The sequence below is a fragment of the Zootermopsis nevadensis genome, unplaced genomic scaffold (assembly GCF_977971745.1).
Source record: "Zootermopsis nevadensis isolate Lab colony 2312 unplaced genomic scaffold, Znev_1.0 Znev_ptg000001l, whole genome shotgun sequence".
NCBI classification, from domain to species: Eukaryota; Metazoa; Arthropoda; class Insecta; order Blattodea; family Termopsidae; genus Zootermopsis; species Zootermopsis nevadensis.
This window is the reverse complement of record NW_028259133.1, coordinates 21,229,932-21,245,238: the sequence shown is the minus strand read 5'-3', so window position 1 is coordinate 21,245,238 and position 15,307 is coordinate 21,229,932. Positions and strand designations below refer to the sequence as shown.

Genomic DNA, 15,307 nt, shown 5'->3' with positions numbered 1-15,307 from the left:
CAGGTAAAATGATTATGTAAAAATAATGCTTAGGAACTTCGTAGAAAATATTATTTTTTTTTTTCATTTTTATTCCGAGATTCCTAAATGAATGCTGCAAGTGATTGTGAAGTTCGAAGAGTTGCCTGGGAGTTTGCTTACGTCGAAGTCTGCATCTGACCTGGCCGATGTCATCAAAATGAACTGCTGTAGCGGTGAGTTATTGAGAAAAAAAACTATTTCCGTAAAGATTTGCTGTTCAAATATCATTTATTGACGGCTGAAGACGGAAATTTAATAGCTTAAGGGAGATGTCGAGTGCCTCGTCCACGGGACTACATTTCTCAGCCTCGGTATAATAAAGTTTTTTTATTTTATTTTCCAGTTACTTTAAATGTGTAACGATGGAGCTTATCGCCTGGAAATAGTACTGGCTTCCGTGCAGACTAAACTGACGTAAATTTACGGAGATTAAAAAGTCCCTCTGCCCCTTAATATTGCACTTTTAAATGAGGCGTTAAGGCTTTGACCGGGATGTTCTTTTGTTAAATCTTATGTGGTACCGCCTGATTAGACTTCTAATGGTTAAGTGAAGTGTTTTCTTCGCGGTACGGTCTGGATTCGTAAATATTATGAAGACGAGCTTCGGCTTCAAAGGGTTAACCAGCTGATTTTCGTAATGGTGAGGTGTAGTGTTTTCTTCGCGGTACGGACTGAATTCATAAATAATATTCAGACGATCTTCGGCTTCAAAGGGTTAATCATGGTCTTTCTACGAGCTTGAATCTTAAAGGACCGTCTGGCGTGTACATTGGATGAATTCGGTATTGAAGTTTTTCGTAATGATACTCGATCCTAAATGTCTGGATCATCTGAAACAAAGATAAAAAATTTATATATGGAGAATTAGAACGTTGGACTCTCGGTTGTACACGTGTGCAGTGTTGTGACTTATGATTGCGCGTCGTGGTAGTTAAATGTGATTTATATGTCAAAATTTCGTGTGGTCTACGTGGTGTTAGGAACTTTATTCTTTTACCGAAAAGCAGTTTCATATCGAACCTTAGCGATGACCATCTGAATCTCCAGATCTGCAAAGCGACGTCCGAGACACATCCTTCGACCGTAGCCGAAGGGTAGAGACGCGAAGGGATGATGCCCTTGCCTGCTTTTAGAACAGATTTTAAGCCATCTCTCCGGTAGGAACTCATCGGGTTGTGGGAAGTAGTGGTCCAGGTTGCTGATCACGTGATGTTGAAACACTGCCTGTACCTGAAGATCCAGAAATCAGCTGTTTAGGAAAGGTTTTTGTAATGAAAAAGATGAGATGATAAAGTTGCGTCATATTGTGATAAATATATATTTATTTAAATCTTGTCAGTCTAATCACAATAAAATTCCTATTAAATATTAAAATATTACTATAATTAACATTTTAAATATTTAAAATATATCAATGATGTTCTCTATCATCACTGATGATCTAATGTAAATCGAACATTTCGATAGAGAACATCATTTAATATATTTTAAATATTTAAATGTTAATTATAGTAATATTTTAATATTTAATAGGAATTTTATTGTGATTAGACTGACAAGATTTAAACAAATGAAAAAGATGTGAAATTGGTTTTTATTCATGTTACAACGTAACCTTACTCCTTTTGGTATCTGGTATCCGGCGACGACTGTGTCTCTGGTCATACATCTCCCGTTGCCAATTACAACTGGATACATCCTGGAACGCAAAACATCGTCGGTAGAAAGATGCTGCGATTGGAGTCGTATCGTTTAGGTCACGTTATGCTGATTAGGGACAGATAACTTATTTTGGGGTTTGGACCTAGCGTCGAACTTAATAAATTTTTGCCTTCAGATAAAAATTGTAAATATTTTGGGTAACTGAGAAAGTGAGGAACATTTCATCTGCAAAAATGATCGTGCGGAAATGCCTACAGAAAGTAATACAGATTTTATCTCTGTAGTGCTTTGAAGTACCTCAGAGTCTCCTTAATGCACGCTTTAAGGTAAACGAGTTTCTCCAAGCCTTGCGCCGTTAGAGACGAGTTGTGTGACGGCAGAACATTCCGGATTTCGTCATACAGGATTTCCTGCTTTTCCGGATGCTGTGACAACTGATACAAGATGGATGCCACTGCTGTGGATGTCTGTATCAGTGAATGAAAAATCTAAATGATTATCGTAATATTATCACAGATGTCAGTTTGGATTTATTGTCAAACATGCAGAGAAAACGAGCATTTTTATTGGTATATTGATCTGAAACCTCGTATCAAATACTTCAACCAGCTTTCTTGTACGCCACTTAAAATGTTATTCACGTATTTTTATTTATTTTTATTTTGATAAGTACTGATACGATGATAAAGTAATTTTCCCAGTGACAACTGCACCCTAACGTTAGTCCCAAATGTGATGTCTTACTGTATCAATCCCGACGAGGAACATGTCGATCGCCAGGATGCAGGCCGTCTTGGGGTCAGAATCTGTAGCTAATACTCTCTGTAGAAGGGACGAATCGTTGTCCACCAGAACAGGTCCACCTGAATGAAGACGTTGCAGAGCTGTACTGATGTGCTTCATAGAGATGCTGTTTACATAAACATGTCAAACTCTTAGCACAAAATTTATTTTTATGATGTTTACTGTCAAAATTCTGAAACACACGTAAGATCGTAACAATTTGTTGGAACTGTTTTTGAAATTCAAATACAGCGTTTATGATAAAGATGTTAAGGAACTTAACGCTGTAATATTCATGTGAAACAGTAACCATTTTGTTATCCTTTCGGGCATCAGTTAAGAACAGAAATTCTTTATCAGTCTGTGGGGAATTACTTTCTAGATGGAGATATTATTTCAAACGTGAGACTTCTGTTATGAATTAATACACACTAGAAGATTTTATCAGTTCTAGTCGCCAAGAAAGCTTTGAGATTTTCATTCAATATCTCGTAAAAGTTTAATGCTTTTATGGGATTTGACGGATGAAAGTACGAGGACTTTTAGTATTTCGCTACTCACTCGGTAATCGTGTCCAGGGCGGCGATGTATTTCTTCCAAGTTGGTGTGCTGAAGATCCTCCAGAACGGAAACTTCAGCTCTAGAATCCCGACATTTGAAAAGAATGTTATCACCGCGTCTATCAGTTTCTGCGTGTCTGAAGTGGAACAGGAAACTTGTTCGTCCAGGCACCCCAGTCGCATGTCGAGGGCCACGCGTGCTATAGCTGTTTTGTTTTTTTGCAGAAAGACAAAAATTCCGACATCCATTTCTTGAAAATTTTGTATCTTACATTTTGGTCGAGAGTCTTATACAAATTATCGGCAGACTTTAATGAATGGTAACTTAGAAGTTAGTAGGGACGAGTCGTGGCCGATTTTTTTTTTAAAAATAATTTCATCGCCGGAACTAATGGACGCAACTAAGCAATACAGTTACCACACATCTATCTTCTTGGAATTTTTATCTCGTCGTGACCAATTTCATGCGTGTTGAAACTCATAGTATACAAAACGTATTTGGCACCAGTAAACAGAATTCGTATTTGGTTTTCTGGCAAGAGTGGTGAAGTTTGGATTTGTTGACGTCGTTTGTTTAACTGATAGGATGCAAATTTGCATAAAGAAAAGTTTCATGATTTGTACTCGTCACCAAATATTATTATAGTGATCGAGCACACACATCCTTGAGGTGACAAATGCGTAATGGAAAAGATCATTGTGGGAGCTGTTAGACATATGCAGGAGGATAATATTAAAATTGTTCTTAAATAAAATGTGAGGATGCAAAATGAATTATACTGGCTAAGGATTGTGACGTGATTTGATAAAATTTGTACTCACACTCCAGTGACCATTTGTGGATCTCGTTAAGAAAATCCTCGGGCACTTCCAGATTACTGTCCCTCAGTTTCTTCGCTCGTTTCACAAACGCCACGGCCGTTTCTTCGATGGGCTTTGTGTACAGTTTTGCCGTTCTCGGTTGTAACATCGCCTGCTGCACTCTGGTTCGAAAGTTGTACCAGTTCTCACCATGCCTGTCAGACATCTTGCATCATGATACGTATAAAAGCTGTCAGTTGTTAAAACAGTTTAGAAATTAATCTTCCTCGGCATACTTTCATTTATAAACCGTTTATTTTTTAAATTTTTCTTAAATACTCAGATGGATTCTTCTTAAAGTTAACAAAAATTTAAACATCAAGATCAATAATTTATCATTATGCATAATTTCATATGCTAGGCTTAATGCATATGTTGTTAGCATATTGTAACGCAGTGATATTCAACCTTTTTTGTTCGCGTAGCGGTTAGAACGCTGGCCCTGTAATCCTGGGGCCTCGGGTTCGATTCCCGGCGGTGCCCGAATTTATAACTTGTGTTGGGCAAGGCCGTGGTCTAGGCAACACGGAGTTTTCCTCCGTGGCATCCCAACAATTACTCCATTCACACACAGAAGAAGGCAATGGCAAACCACTTCTGGATCATCTGCCAAGAACGTATATGAACAGGTCCCAGTCCGAGAAAAGGATGGAAGGATCCTGTTCATATGGACCTGTCGTCAGACAGAACACTAAATAATAATAAGATGAGGTGGTCTACCGGTTAGAACGCTGGCCTTGTAATCCTGGGGTCTCGGGTTCGATTCCCGGCGGTGCCCGAATTTATAACTTGTGTTGGGCAAGGCCGTGGTCTAGGCAACACGGAGTTTTCCTCCGTGGCATCCCAACAATTACTCCATTCACATACAGAAGAAGGCAATGGCAAACCACTTCTGGATCATCTGCCAAGAACGTATATGAACAGGTCCCAGTCCGAGAAAAGGATGGAAAGATCCTGTTCATATGGACCTGTCGTCACACAGAACACTAAATAAATAAATACCCCCAGATATAATTTCTCTTCAACTTTGTACCCCCAAAGTTATTGGTGTATAATTCAAGTTATACATAGTATATAATCTACATCTAAAATAAATTAAATAAATTAGAATACTGATTATTCAGTGTTTATCATAAAATAACTTTTTTTAAATTTCACGTACCCCCTAAGATGTCTTCGCGTACCCTCGGGGGTACGCGTACCCCAGGTTGAATACCACTGCTGTAACGGATAAGGTTATATAAATAAAAATACTAAACATGAAACAGATGCAATGCGTAAGTAATATATGTATTATGATTCACAACGTTTGGACATATTGGAGTAGTCGTGGCCTATTTAAAATTGTCTCAGCCAGAGATCGGTCTTTATAAACTACGTGCATTGCACGTAGGTGGGAGGGGTGTTGGCGTAGCAGCACGTTAAACACACCTGAAAGTAGGTGAGTTTTGTGTCGTGCCGCGTTGCTACACGTTCTCCGACCGTAGCCCCCGCGATGACTCGGTTTGTTTCTGTGTTTTGAAATCTGAAGCAACGTCAAGGTGCGTGAATATTTACGCGCAAATGAAGGTTGTGAAGCGAATTCAATTCTGATATAAACCCAAAATTTTTCGTGAAGTTAATATCGAATTTGTCGAACTAAAGGAGTTCAGTTTGTTTCGGACATTTCCTATACAAAATTTTAAATCAGTGAAATTACAAATTAATAACATTTAATACAAAATTTAATGTTTTTGAGCCAGATAATAGCATGAATTCCTAACCTCTAACCGGTCTTCTGACAATGGATTTCGTATTTGTCCTGAACGGGCTTCGAACTCAAAATTTCAAGACATACGAACAACGACGCTGTTATCAGATTGCACAGATTGATTGATTGATTGATTGATTGATTGATTGATTGATTGATTGTTTTTGTTGTTTCAGTATTGAAGTGTAAAGCTATTGAAACTTGAAAATAAAAAGGTTCGACAGCGGTTTATGGCGGTAAATATTTATCTTTACATGCAGTTAGTTTGTTGAGTAGATGGAAAACAATTGAACAAATTACGAACCCTTCCCAGATGGCGTGCCAAATGTCGAAGAACCTAAGTTTACGTCTATGTTTAACATACTATAAAATGTAATGTGTACTAGCTTCTAAATCAGATGTTATTGTTGGCATCTAACCAACTTATCTGGTCGTTCTAAGTTCATTAAACATTGCTGAAGATTAAACGTTATCTGGAAGAATCGACTTCAAAAAGAGTTCGGAAGAAAATGTTTAACTCGAGATTTGTCAATTTTTTTACGCTCATTGCCATATGCGCGTGCTTTCAGCTTTCAATGGCGTATTTTCGCTCTTAAATGTCGGTAAACAGGTCACCTCTGTTGTATTTTATTGTAGCTGTGAGAATAAGTCACTACATTCCATTGTTTGGACTTTAAGTCACTTGCAGATTGCAACAAACAAAACGCTGGACGATAAGAACTGTAACAATTGAACGTCAGATGTAAGTTGTTTCCTGTCACGTGAATAACGTAGTTGTTGAAATCGTCGATTCAAAATGAAGTCCCCATTATCCTTTGTCTTATTGTTTATACTATTTTTAAACTGAAATAATTTAAAATTTTATTCTTTGGAATTTATATGTTAGCATCACTTATTTCGATATTTTCAAACTTACACTTATCATAATTAGACGAAAACAGTGCCATATTTCATAATTTATATATATTTTTTTTATAATTTTCAGGAAAAAGTATAATTTTTTTGTCTGTGTACATTATGCAGATAAATAGCACGTTCGTATTTACTTTAAAAGTAAAACTAATTCTGTACCTGAATAGCTGAGCGGATAAAACATTTTGATAAGCCCTTAACCTTAGTCTAAATAGCCTTTGAAGGTTAGGTTAGTTAATAGATTTCCAGTCTTTTATGAAATTCGAAGGTTCGCTGGTTCCTATCCTGAGCCAGTTTAATCTGGTCTACACACTTACTCATTCTTTAACCCTTTGAAGCCGAAGATCGTCTGAATATTATTTATGAATTCAGTCCGTACCGCGAAGAAAACACTACACCTCACCATTACGAAAATCAGCTGGTTAACCCTTTGAAGCCGAAGCTCGTCTTCATAATATTTACGAATCGAGACCGTACCGCGAAGAAAACACTTCACTTAACCATTAGCAGTCGAATCAGGCGGTACCACATAAGATTTAACAAAAGAACATCCCGGTCAAAGCCTTAAGATCCACTTTACTGTGATCCGACCATCTATACCTAGATCTCGCAAGTGATCTTTTCTTCCGGTTGGAAATATTATATTTCGATGTCCTGACTCATTTTTGTTTGAATTTTGAAATGAACAAGGCCCGGGGCCATTGTCTGCAGATCAGTGTGGATTACTCAACTTTTTAAACATGACACTTACGTTTGAACGTAATAAGAAAAGAGGACTTTCTCCGATGACCGCGTTTCTGCGACATTTTACGTAGTAGCTCCAGAAGAAAACAAACAAAGCCGAGTTGAGGCACTTGGAAGTAGGTCTGACTGAGAACAAAAGACCATCTTAACTCAGCGTGAACTGGCCGGAGTCATCCGTGCTCTAGGTCGTGACTAGAGGAAACTAGGACGAAAAATATTGGCAGAGCAGAGATACACACTAAATTATCGTATTAGCCATTTTAAGCTTTCTCTGCGTTCTAAAAAAATGCATACATCTCCAATCATTTTCATGGGTCAGATTATATATTTCGTGTGAGATCAACCCAGGGATAATTTCATTGTAGTTTTGTGTATCTAACTGCTGGGAGCAGACTCTTTCTTGAAAATCTGATACTCGCTCAGCTAATTAAGAAACGTCCTGCCTTTTATGGAGCCTAAACATTCATTACCGTGGTTCGTATCCAGAAGCAATTGAATTCAGTCTACGCCCTCCTTCTCTCAGATACTCCCGTCTACGTCCATGTCTTCCAGTTGGTGTTTTCCTTCAGTTTTCTGACCAAAATGTTTCACGTTGTATTTCAAAATTTTTACATGCGTGCTGTATGCCCCTCCCATCTAATCCTCTGGCGAATAGTACGAAAGTTATTGTGCGCTTTGGTTAATTCTTTTATTTACTCCTTCTTCAGTCCAAATATCCATTACTACTGTCTTCTGAGCAAGTATCTTAACTCTTTAAAGCCCAGTGGTAATTATATGTACCACCTGCTTTAACAAACAATAAACTTGCACTTTTTCTTATGGATTTCCTCTGATTCTCATAATAAACAGCGATTATTTTCCTAAACAGCGTTAATCAGTTGATCGATGTAATGGTGAAGTGTCGTGTTTACTTTGCGGTAAGGACTGAATTCTTAAATATTATGTACGCAGTGCGTGTCTCATTATAAACAGCGTTTATTTCCTTAAACAGCGTTAACCAGTTGATATTTGTAATGGTGAAGTGTTGTGTTTTCTTCGCGGTACGGACTGAATTCTTAAATATTATGTACGCAGTGCGTGTCTCATTATAAACAGCGATCATTTCCTTAAACAGCGTTAACCAGTTGATCCGTGTAATGGTGAAGTGTCGTGTTTTCTTCGCGGTACGGAATGAAATCTTAAATATTATTTAGACAGGCCTCGGGCTTCAAAATGCCAACTCGTTTTATTTAAAGAAGATACTGGAGTTGTAACCTCGTCCGTGGTGTCGCGTCTAGAAAAAGCTGTCTCGTTAGGCAACGCTAAAAGAAGACGATGTATGTGAAAGTGTAATCTGTTTGTTGCACAACGTGGGACGAATAGGTCGAGGCCAGCATGATCCTCTCTTTCTTCCTTCCTTCTAAGTGATGTTGCTGACCCTGCCTCTAAAACACACTCCGTTACGTGCCTGGGGGTCACTCTACACGACGCTCAAATTTTCTCGCTAATGCAAAACACTAATACCGATAGACACCGCTCAGTTGTTTTGTCAACGGCGACACAACCGACGTTTCTGAGAGCAACAAGTTACGAAATGCGTAGTGTAAGAATTCCATCTCGGTTTTTTTTTTGTCGTGGGGTCAGTGATTCTTACGTGGGCGGCTGTCATCGCGTAGGATTCCCCGCCTTTTGGGGGATCCCCGCGAGGAACAAGAAATCTTTTCGTTACACTCACACGGCTATTACCCCTCCATTGTCGCCGAAGAAGTCCTTGCGGTGAACGTGTTTGTAGTAGTTGAGTGAGGGCATGGAGGGTCGGTGAGGCATGAGGTCCTCGTTCCGGAAAACTCGCTCTATCTCGTCAGCGTCGTACAGAAACAGCATGTCGGGTCTTCCCATCAGGCCAGCCAACTTGACGACTCGGCCATACTGTCTGTAGAGGTCTCGCGAAACTCGATCAATCTCTTCAATGCTGAAATTACCTGATTTATACCACACACACAAAGGAACGAATTGAAAGATCACATGATGTTGATAATGACTTAATGAAGCACGCAAAGTAGGCTTAAGGTGTTCTTACCGACGAACGGGAGGAATCTCCAAGTGTTGCCGACGAGAGGAAGTGGTTTGGGGCCTGGTACCTCGCTGTAAGGACGGGCTCGGTCCCACTCTGTCCCCACGTCATCCTGAAAGGTTGTTACCACTGACGACTCACAGCGGCTTGTAGTAAGAGGCTGGAAAAAGGCTCTACGCCAGCAAGTTAGGCCACCCCTGATTCCCATCCTGTTCCACAAAAGCACACGTAATTTGTGTATTACTCCCGTCAGGAAATGACGTGTTTAACAGTGCGGAAGAATTATTTATATGCAGAGAGAGGTGTTTCAGGAATCTGAAAATAAAAGTTGAACTCTTATTTGTTCTTCGCGGACCCCCCCCCCCCCTTTTTCCCGCTGCGGTGAGTGAACGGAATATAGCCTTTCATTTGACACAATCTTTTGTGCTGTTGTAGAGTTCATTTTATCCAAATTAGAAATCAGAAATTCAGTTAGACATATTTTATGTGCTTGCAAGCGAGATATCTCGTGAATAGCGTAAGAAGTGTTACAACAGGATTCCTAAATGGCAATTTAGCTGTAAAACAAGTTATTAGTTGGTACTTTCGTGTTACTAGAGCGAATAACATCGCGTGTTTTGGCAGGAAAGTTTTCTAGCAGAACTGGGTCACTTGGGCGTTCCATAACATGAGACACTTTCGCGATGTCTTTCTGTATGGCTCTTCTACGTTTATAGCTCAACTCGTTTTGCTATTCCTGTGCGTAGAAATGTCAACATAAACAGTTTGTATGTCAATGTTATGAACTTCTGTTGGTATTTGTACTCAGGCGGAGGAATTGGGAAATAGGAACTCGCAGATGGCAAATAACTTTTCTGTTCAGGTATATTTATTCGGGATATTTTCGTATATGTGCTAAATTTATAGTTATCTGTGTGTATGTGAGAGGAATGAACAAGAAATTAAGGTGTATAAAACAGTGTACTGACATAATAAGCATGATTTAACAGAAAATTAAGACAATGACGTAACGGAGAACGTTTTCATATCCTTTCTTCATCCATTACACTTGGCATGGTTAAATCGACATAATATAGGGGCAACACATAGAGGAAACAAGATATGATACGTAATTTTGTCAGGAACTCGTATACATTTATTACCTGATAGACGAAAATGGAACGATAATGTAAGAATTAATCTTATTAAAATATATTGCGAAGATCTGAACTGGGTTTTAGGTAGGAATTATAAGCTTTTGTTGTAACAATGACGAACGTTCCGGTCCGAATCCACATTCTCACATCCTGTTCCTTTAAGTTTCATTTTAATATTATCCATTGAACTCCTATGTCTTCGAAGTAATGTATCTCCTGAGTTCATATAAATAACATTTAAAAATTAATTTATCAAAAAAAAAAAGGTAACACTTCAGTGACAATGATCAATTAGTTAACGTTTTTTGAGGAGATATTCACCGTAAATTTGTGATAATCGCACGAAACCGATGAATATACTTTGATGTTACAGAGTAATACAGAGTTCTATATATGGTATATGAAATTATCACTGTGTTTTAAAGACGTAATTGGGGTCCCTTATTATACCGTGTTTTGAAAGAAAAATTAATTGTCATCGAGAACAAAATCTGTTCACGCGTCATTAACCGGATGGGCCCTCTCTTTCTTGAAATGTAGGTGAGCGATGTGAAGTGAACACGTACACTGAAATTACATTCGAAACTGGTTTCGCCATCCTTTTCTATGGCATTCCCAGCTCCCGTGTACAACAAAGAACGTTACAGCTGCTAATTATTACACACGCATTGTGTATTCACAAACTGCGTCGTCACCCCACAAAAATAACTCCACAGCGCAGATGTCTTTCGAGGAGATCACAGACAATCAGCTAGCGAAGAAACTTCCTGCTTTTTCAAACTTTTATTTCCTTTATAGTATTTCGTGGATGTTGTAAGAATTCTACGATATCATTGTCGTCTATTTCGAGAATTACAATACGATCCTTTGTTGCATATACAGGGTGTTTAAAATATTAACAATTCTATGGGGTTGCATATACAGGGTGTTTAAAAATATGAGCACTTCTATGGGGTTGCATACACAGGGTGTTTAAAAATATGAACACTTTTATGGGGTTGCATATACAGGGTGTTTGAACTATGAAAACTTCTATGGGGTGTTTAAAAATATGAACACTTCTATGGGATTGCATATACAGGGTGTTTGAAATATGAACACTTCTATGGGGTGTTTAAAAATATGAACACTTCTATGGGATTGCATATACAGAATGTTTGAAATATGAACACTTCTATGGGGTTGAATATACAGAGTGTTTGAACTATGAACACTTCTATGGGGTGTTTAAAAATATGAACACTTCTTCTATGGGATTTGCTACATACTGAAGAGTATTAACATTGTAAACACCACGCATGCAGCATGGTTATTACAATAATAATATCTGTCCAGTAAAAGAGGATGTGGCTTCCACCGTACTCAAACGCGTGAGGATTCTCTTTGAATTGAATTCCGTTAGTAGGTCGTCGTCTGGCACTGGGCGTTTCCAATCAAAAGAATAAACTGTACACTAACCGAAACTCTTTGTTTCGCGTTGGTTGTTTTCTCGGACGCGTAAAACAGAGTCTTCCTTTACTCGACTTTTAACACCACTCTTTCTACATTCCGTGTCCTTAAGCCTTCATGTGTCTAGTGGTAACTATATGTACCAACTCTTTTAGCATTCAGTAACTCTGCATTTTGCCGGCGATGTATTTACCAGTTTCATATGAATGTCATAAATTAACCGCGATTATATCCCTAAACAGCATTAACTAAATTATGAATTTCTTGCTTTAAAGGGAATGCTGTTTCAAAAAATTATAATTAAGTTAGAGCCAAGGAATTTCGCAAATTGAAGTCTTCCGAGTGGAATGTCGTTATGCGTTTTATGATTTATGTTCTCCACCTGAAGTGGCGTCTTCTGGATTCTGTTAAGTGGCGTCCTTGCCCGAATTAAGGAACTAGCACTTGAAAGGTACTCGTAGTGTTTGCGTGTTTGCAGTGCTAATGTAAGACCATTAACACTCAAGGTTAAATGATACACATTCAGTACTTTCTCGAATTACGTCATCATGGAAACTCTTGTGTTGTCGGTTTTTTCTGTACACACTGAATTTGTTGACATTTCCTTTTGAATTTGCTGCTTACGATTGCCTGATTTTGAAATCTACAATCTAAGTAAACATTTACAAATCAAATGCATATTATTGTTTTCTTTTCTTACGAATTTACATTAATCCAATTAGTTTTCATCCCTGCCTTTGTAAGTGCATACGGATGGACACAGAGTGTGCTAGAAGTGTTTTCATTTTCTGTACTTTGCCCGAAGACATTCATAAATGCTAGTAATCCTTTCACAGCTGCTCGGCCGATAATGTAACTAATCGCATGATCACTCGGCCGATCGTGCTCTGGCTCCTGAAACCGTCCATATGAATTATGGAACAAGAGGAGACGAACAACAAACCCGAATAATTTGGGCGTACCTTCATCGTATGAAGTCAGAAAGTCTTACAAATAATAAACATTCAGTTCTAACCTCAAAGAGAATACTGAGTGATTCTTACATAAATAATCGCTGTTTACACTGAGAAGCATAAGCACACTCTGTCGGCAAAATATAGAATTGCTGACAAATGTTAAAGTAGGCTTCGAATGATTAGGATAATTGCGCCAAATGTCTTCTGTGAAACAGGTGGTTGTTACAAAAAAAAAGAAGGTGGGATGGCGAGGTCTCGGACCGCTGTTATTCAGCACAGTAACGAGTTAAGTAGAGCAGTCTTAGACTTTCTAATCTAATGTTCTTTGTTACTTTGGAGGTTTGTGCGAGCAACTGGACCGGCAGATGGAGAAAAATGTGGAACAATGGACACGGAACACAGCTTTATTTGTAGGTTCGCGTGTCGATTTCATTCCATTGTTGTGCTTGCCCCGAGCACGACAGAACAGGCTTTGTTTTTTTAGCGTAACTTGTTGTTAGCAAAGGTTCAAGTGGTTTGCCTGTTCCAATGGAAGTTACGCAGATGATGTTCTTTGTCTGAAAAACCTAACTCGAGACTTCAGGCATTGAGATTCTACCCTTGCGAATGCATTACAAACTTTTCACAACTGAACTCTGAGCAGGTTAGTTTAGTGATAACGCGTCTGACTTAAGACTTCAATTAAGACAGTATTGTTGGAATCTGTGCTGCCTCGAAACTGTTCTTCGTTTTACTCAGTCCCTAGACGCATAATTCTACCTGGTCTACCAGTCTACCTCATTATACGGAGCTGCCTAAACACTTTGCATGCTTTAAAGTGTTAAAAAAATACGAGAATATTTTATAGCATGTGAGGTTTTCCTGGCTCTGAAGATGGAAGCAATATGTTCCTCCGAAACGTTGGCATGCATCTAAAACATTCCACGGTGGAAGAGGATTTTGAACTTTCCTGGAGGGACTGAAGCAAATCAACGAAAGCATTCGAAATATTTGTCTCGGTGATTATCATTATAACCAGAGATAATTTCCTTAAACAGCGTTAAGTAATTGATCTTTGTAATGGTAAAGTGTTGTGTTTTCTTTGCGGTTCGGACTGAAATATTAAATGTTATTTAGACGAGCTTCGGCTTGAACGTATGAAAAAAATACTTTATTAATGTTAAGGAAAATTACACAAAAGTATTATTGTTAGTTTATTGATACTTTCATATTCGTTTATTTCGTGTCTTTTGCGTTAATTGTTGCGTTTTAGCTCTTGGTAACTCTGCACGAGATAACACGTTTCCCAGTTGTCGCTACGAAAAAGCACGCACAATGCAAGATGATTTTTCATTTGTCTCCCAACTTTACATCTTACGTTTAATTGCAAATGAAATCTTCGATTGGAATTGAAATGACTAGATGATATTTGTACTTACCGCTCTGCTCCAAGTTTACCAACTGATCTCGTCACTCCTTGATGTAAAATGTTATTTGAGCAAAACCGCGATGTAGTGGTTCGTGGTTGGGAGGGGAAAACGAAATGAGTTATTGTGACGTCACGTTCACGTGGCCCAATCCGATCAGCGTCCGCCGTGAAATGTTTATAAGAACATTATGTGACATAGTATCACCAATTACAAAACTGGTCACTGTGCAACAATTATTGTCTTGTAATGAAAGTTAAGACCATGGTGGTATAGCGGTTAGAACGCTGGCCTTGTAATCCTGGGGGTCTCGGGTTCGATTCCCGGCGGTGCCCGAATTTATAACTTGTGTTGGGCAAGGCCGTGGTCTAGGCAACACGGAGTTTTCCTCCGTGGCATCCCAACAATTACTCCATTCACACACAGAAGAAGGCAATGGCAAACCACTTCTGGATCATTTGCCAAGAACGTATATGAACAGGTCCCAGTCCGAGAAGAGAAAAGGATGGAAGGATCCTGTTCATATGGACCTGTCGTCACACAGAATACTAAATAATAATAAATATAAAAATGAAAGTTAATTAATGGGCACAACATGTTTATTTCGTTGTTTTACCATTAACTCTTTCGGCACGCATTTGTCATATAAAATCTAGGCGGATTTATATTAAATTTGGTACGAGAAACCTTGATTATTAAAATATTGATATCGGGTAATGAAAATTATAATTTTACTTGCTGATTGTAAAGATGTCGTTTTGTGGGTAATTTGTTTGGAAATCATTAACCTCTTGTATTTTTCCGGATGTATGTATTTTTATTGAAACGTAAATAAGCCACTGAAAAATTTTCTGACGAATCTAAGACAGGAACTCTGAGAATTTCTGGGCGTCGTGCAAAACACGAACACTTTCAAGGTGTGTACTGGAAATGGAATGTGGACTATACTTAATTTCAACACGTGATGGAGGTGACAGGTCATCTTTACGATGTGGATACGTTACCGCTGAGAAC

The 15,307-nt window shown here is 38.5% G+C and overlaps 1 protein-coding gene across 2 annotated transcripts; it reads right to left on the bottom strand.

Annotated features, from left to right (window-relative positions):
* Positions 1-230: 230 nt before the first annotated feature.
* On the bottom strand, positions 231-14,387 carry LOC110833770 (putative cytochrome P450 301a1, mitochondrial). Of its 2 annotated transcripts, XM_022072256.2 has the most exons (10): positions 14,306-14,387; positions 9,353-9,555; positions 9,008-9,254; positions 3,849-4,042; positions 3,028-3,232; positions 2,428-2,593; positions 1,981-2,150; positions 1,642-1,720; positions 1,042-1,251; positions 231-851 (listed from the first exon to the last, which is right to left on the bottom strand). In XM_022072256.2, exons 2-10 carry the CDS (start codon positions 9,552-9,554, stop codon positions 741-743), a joined length of 1,584 nt encoding a protein of 527 aa, XP_021927948.1. In that variant the 5' UTR covers position 9,555; positions 14,306-14,387; the 3' UTR covers positions 231-740. The 2 variants fall into 2 exon arrangements, with proteins under 2 accessions (XP_021927948.1, XP_087202434.1); XM_087346308.1 differs by lacking the exon at positions 14,306-14,387 and having other exon boundaries at positions 9,008-9,244; positions 9,353-9,475.
* Between the last annotated feature and the right edge of the window lie 920 nt (positions 14,388-15,307).

What these genes read in the sequence shown, in the direction of transcription:
- LOC110833770 (XM_022072256.2), bottom strand. Translation starts at nt 9,554, where the DNA reads ATGGGAATCAGGGGTGGCCTAACTTGCTGGCGTAGAGCCTTTTTCCAG. An exon ending in GAGATTCCTCCCGTTCGTCG is followed by an intron (nt 9,255 to 9,352) that starts GTAAGAACACCT and finishes GGTATAAATCAG; the next exon opens with GTAATTTCAGCATTGAAGAG. An exon ending in GATACCAGATACCAAAAGGA is followed by an intron (nt 1,252 to 1,641) that starts GTAAGGTTACGT and finishes CTGGATCTTCAG; the next exon opens with GTACAGGCAGTGTTTCAACA.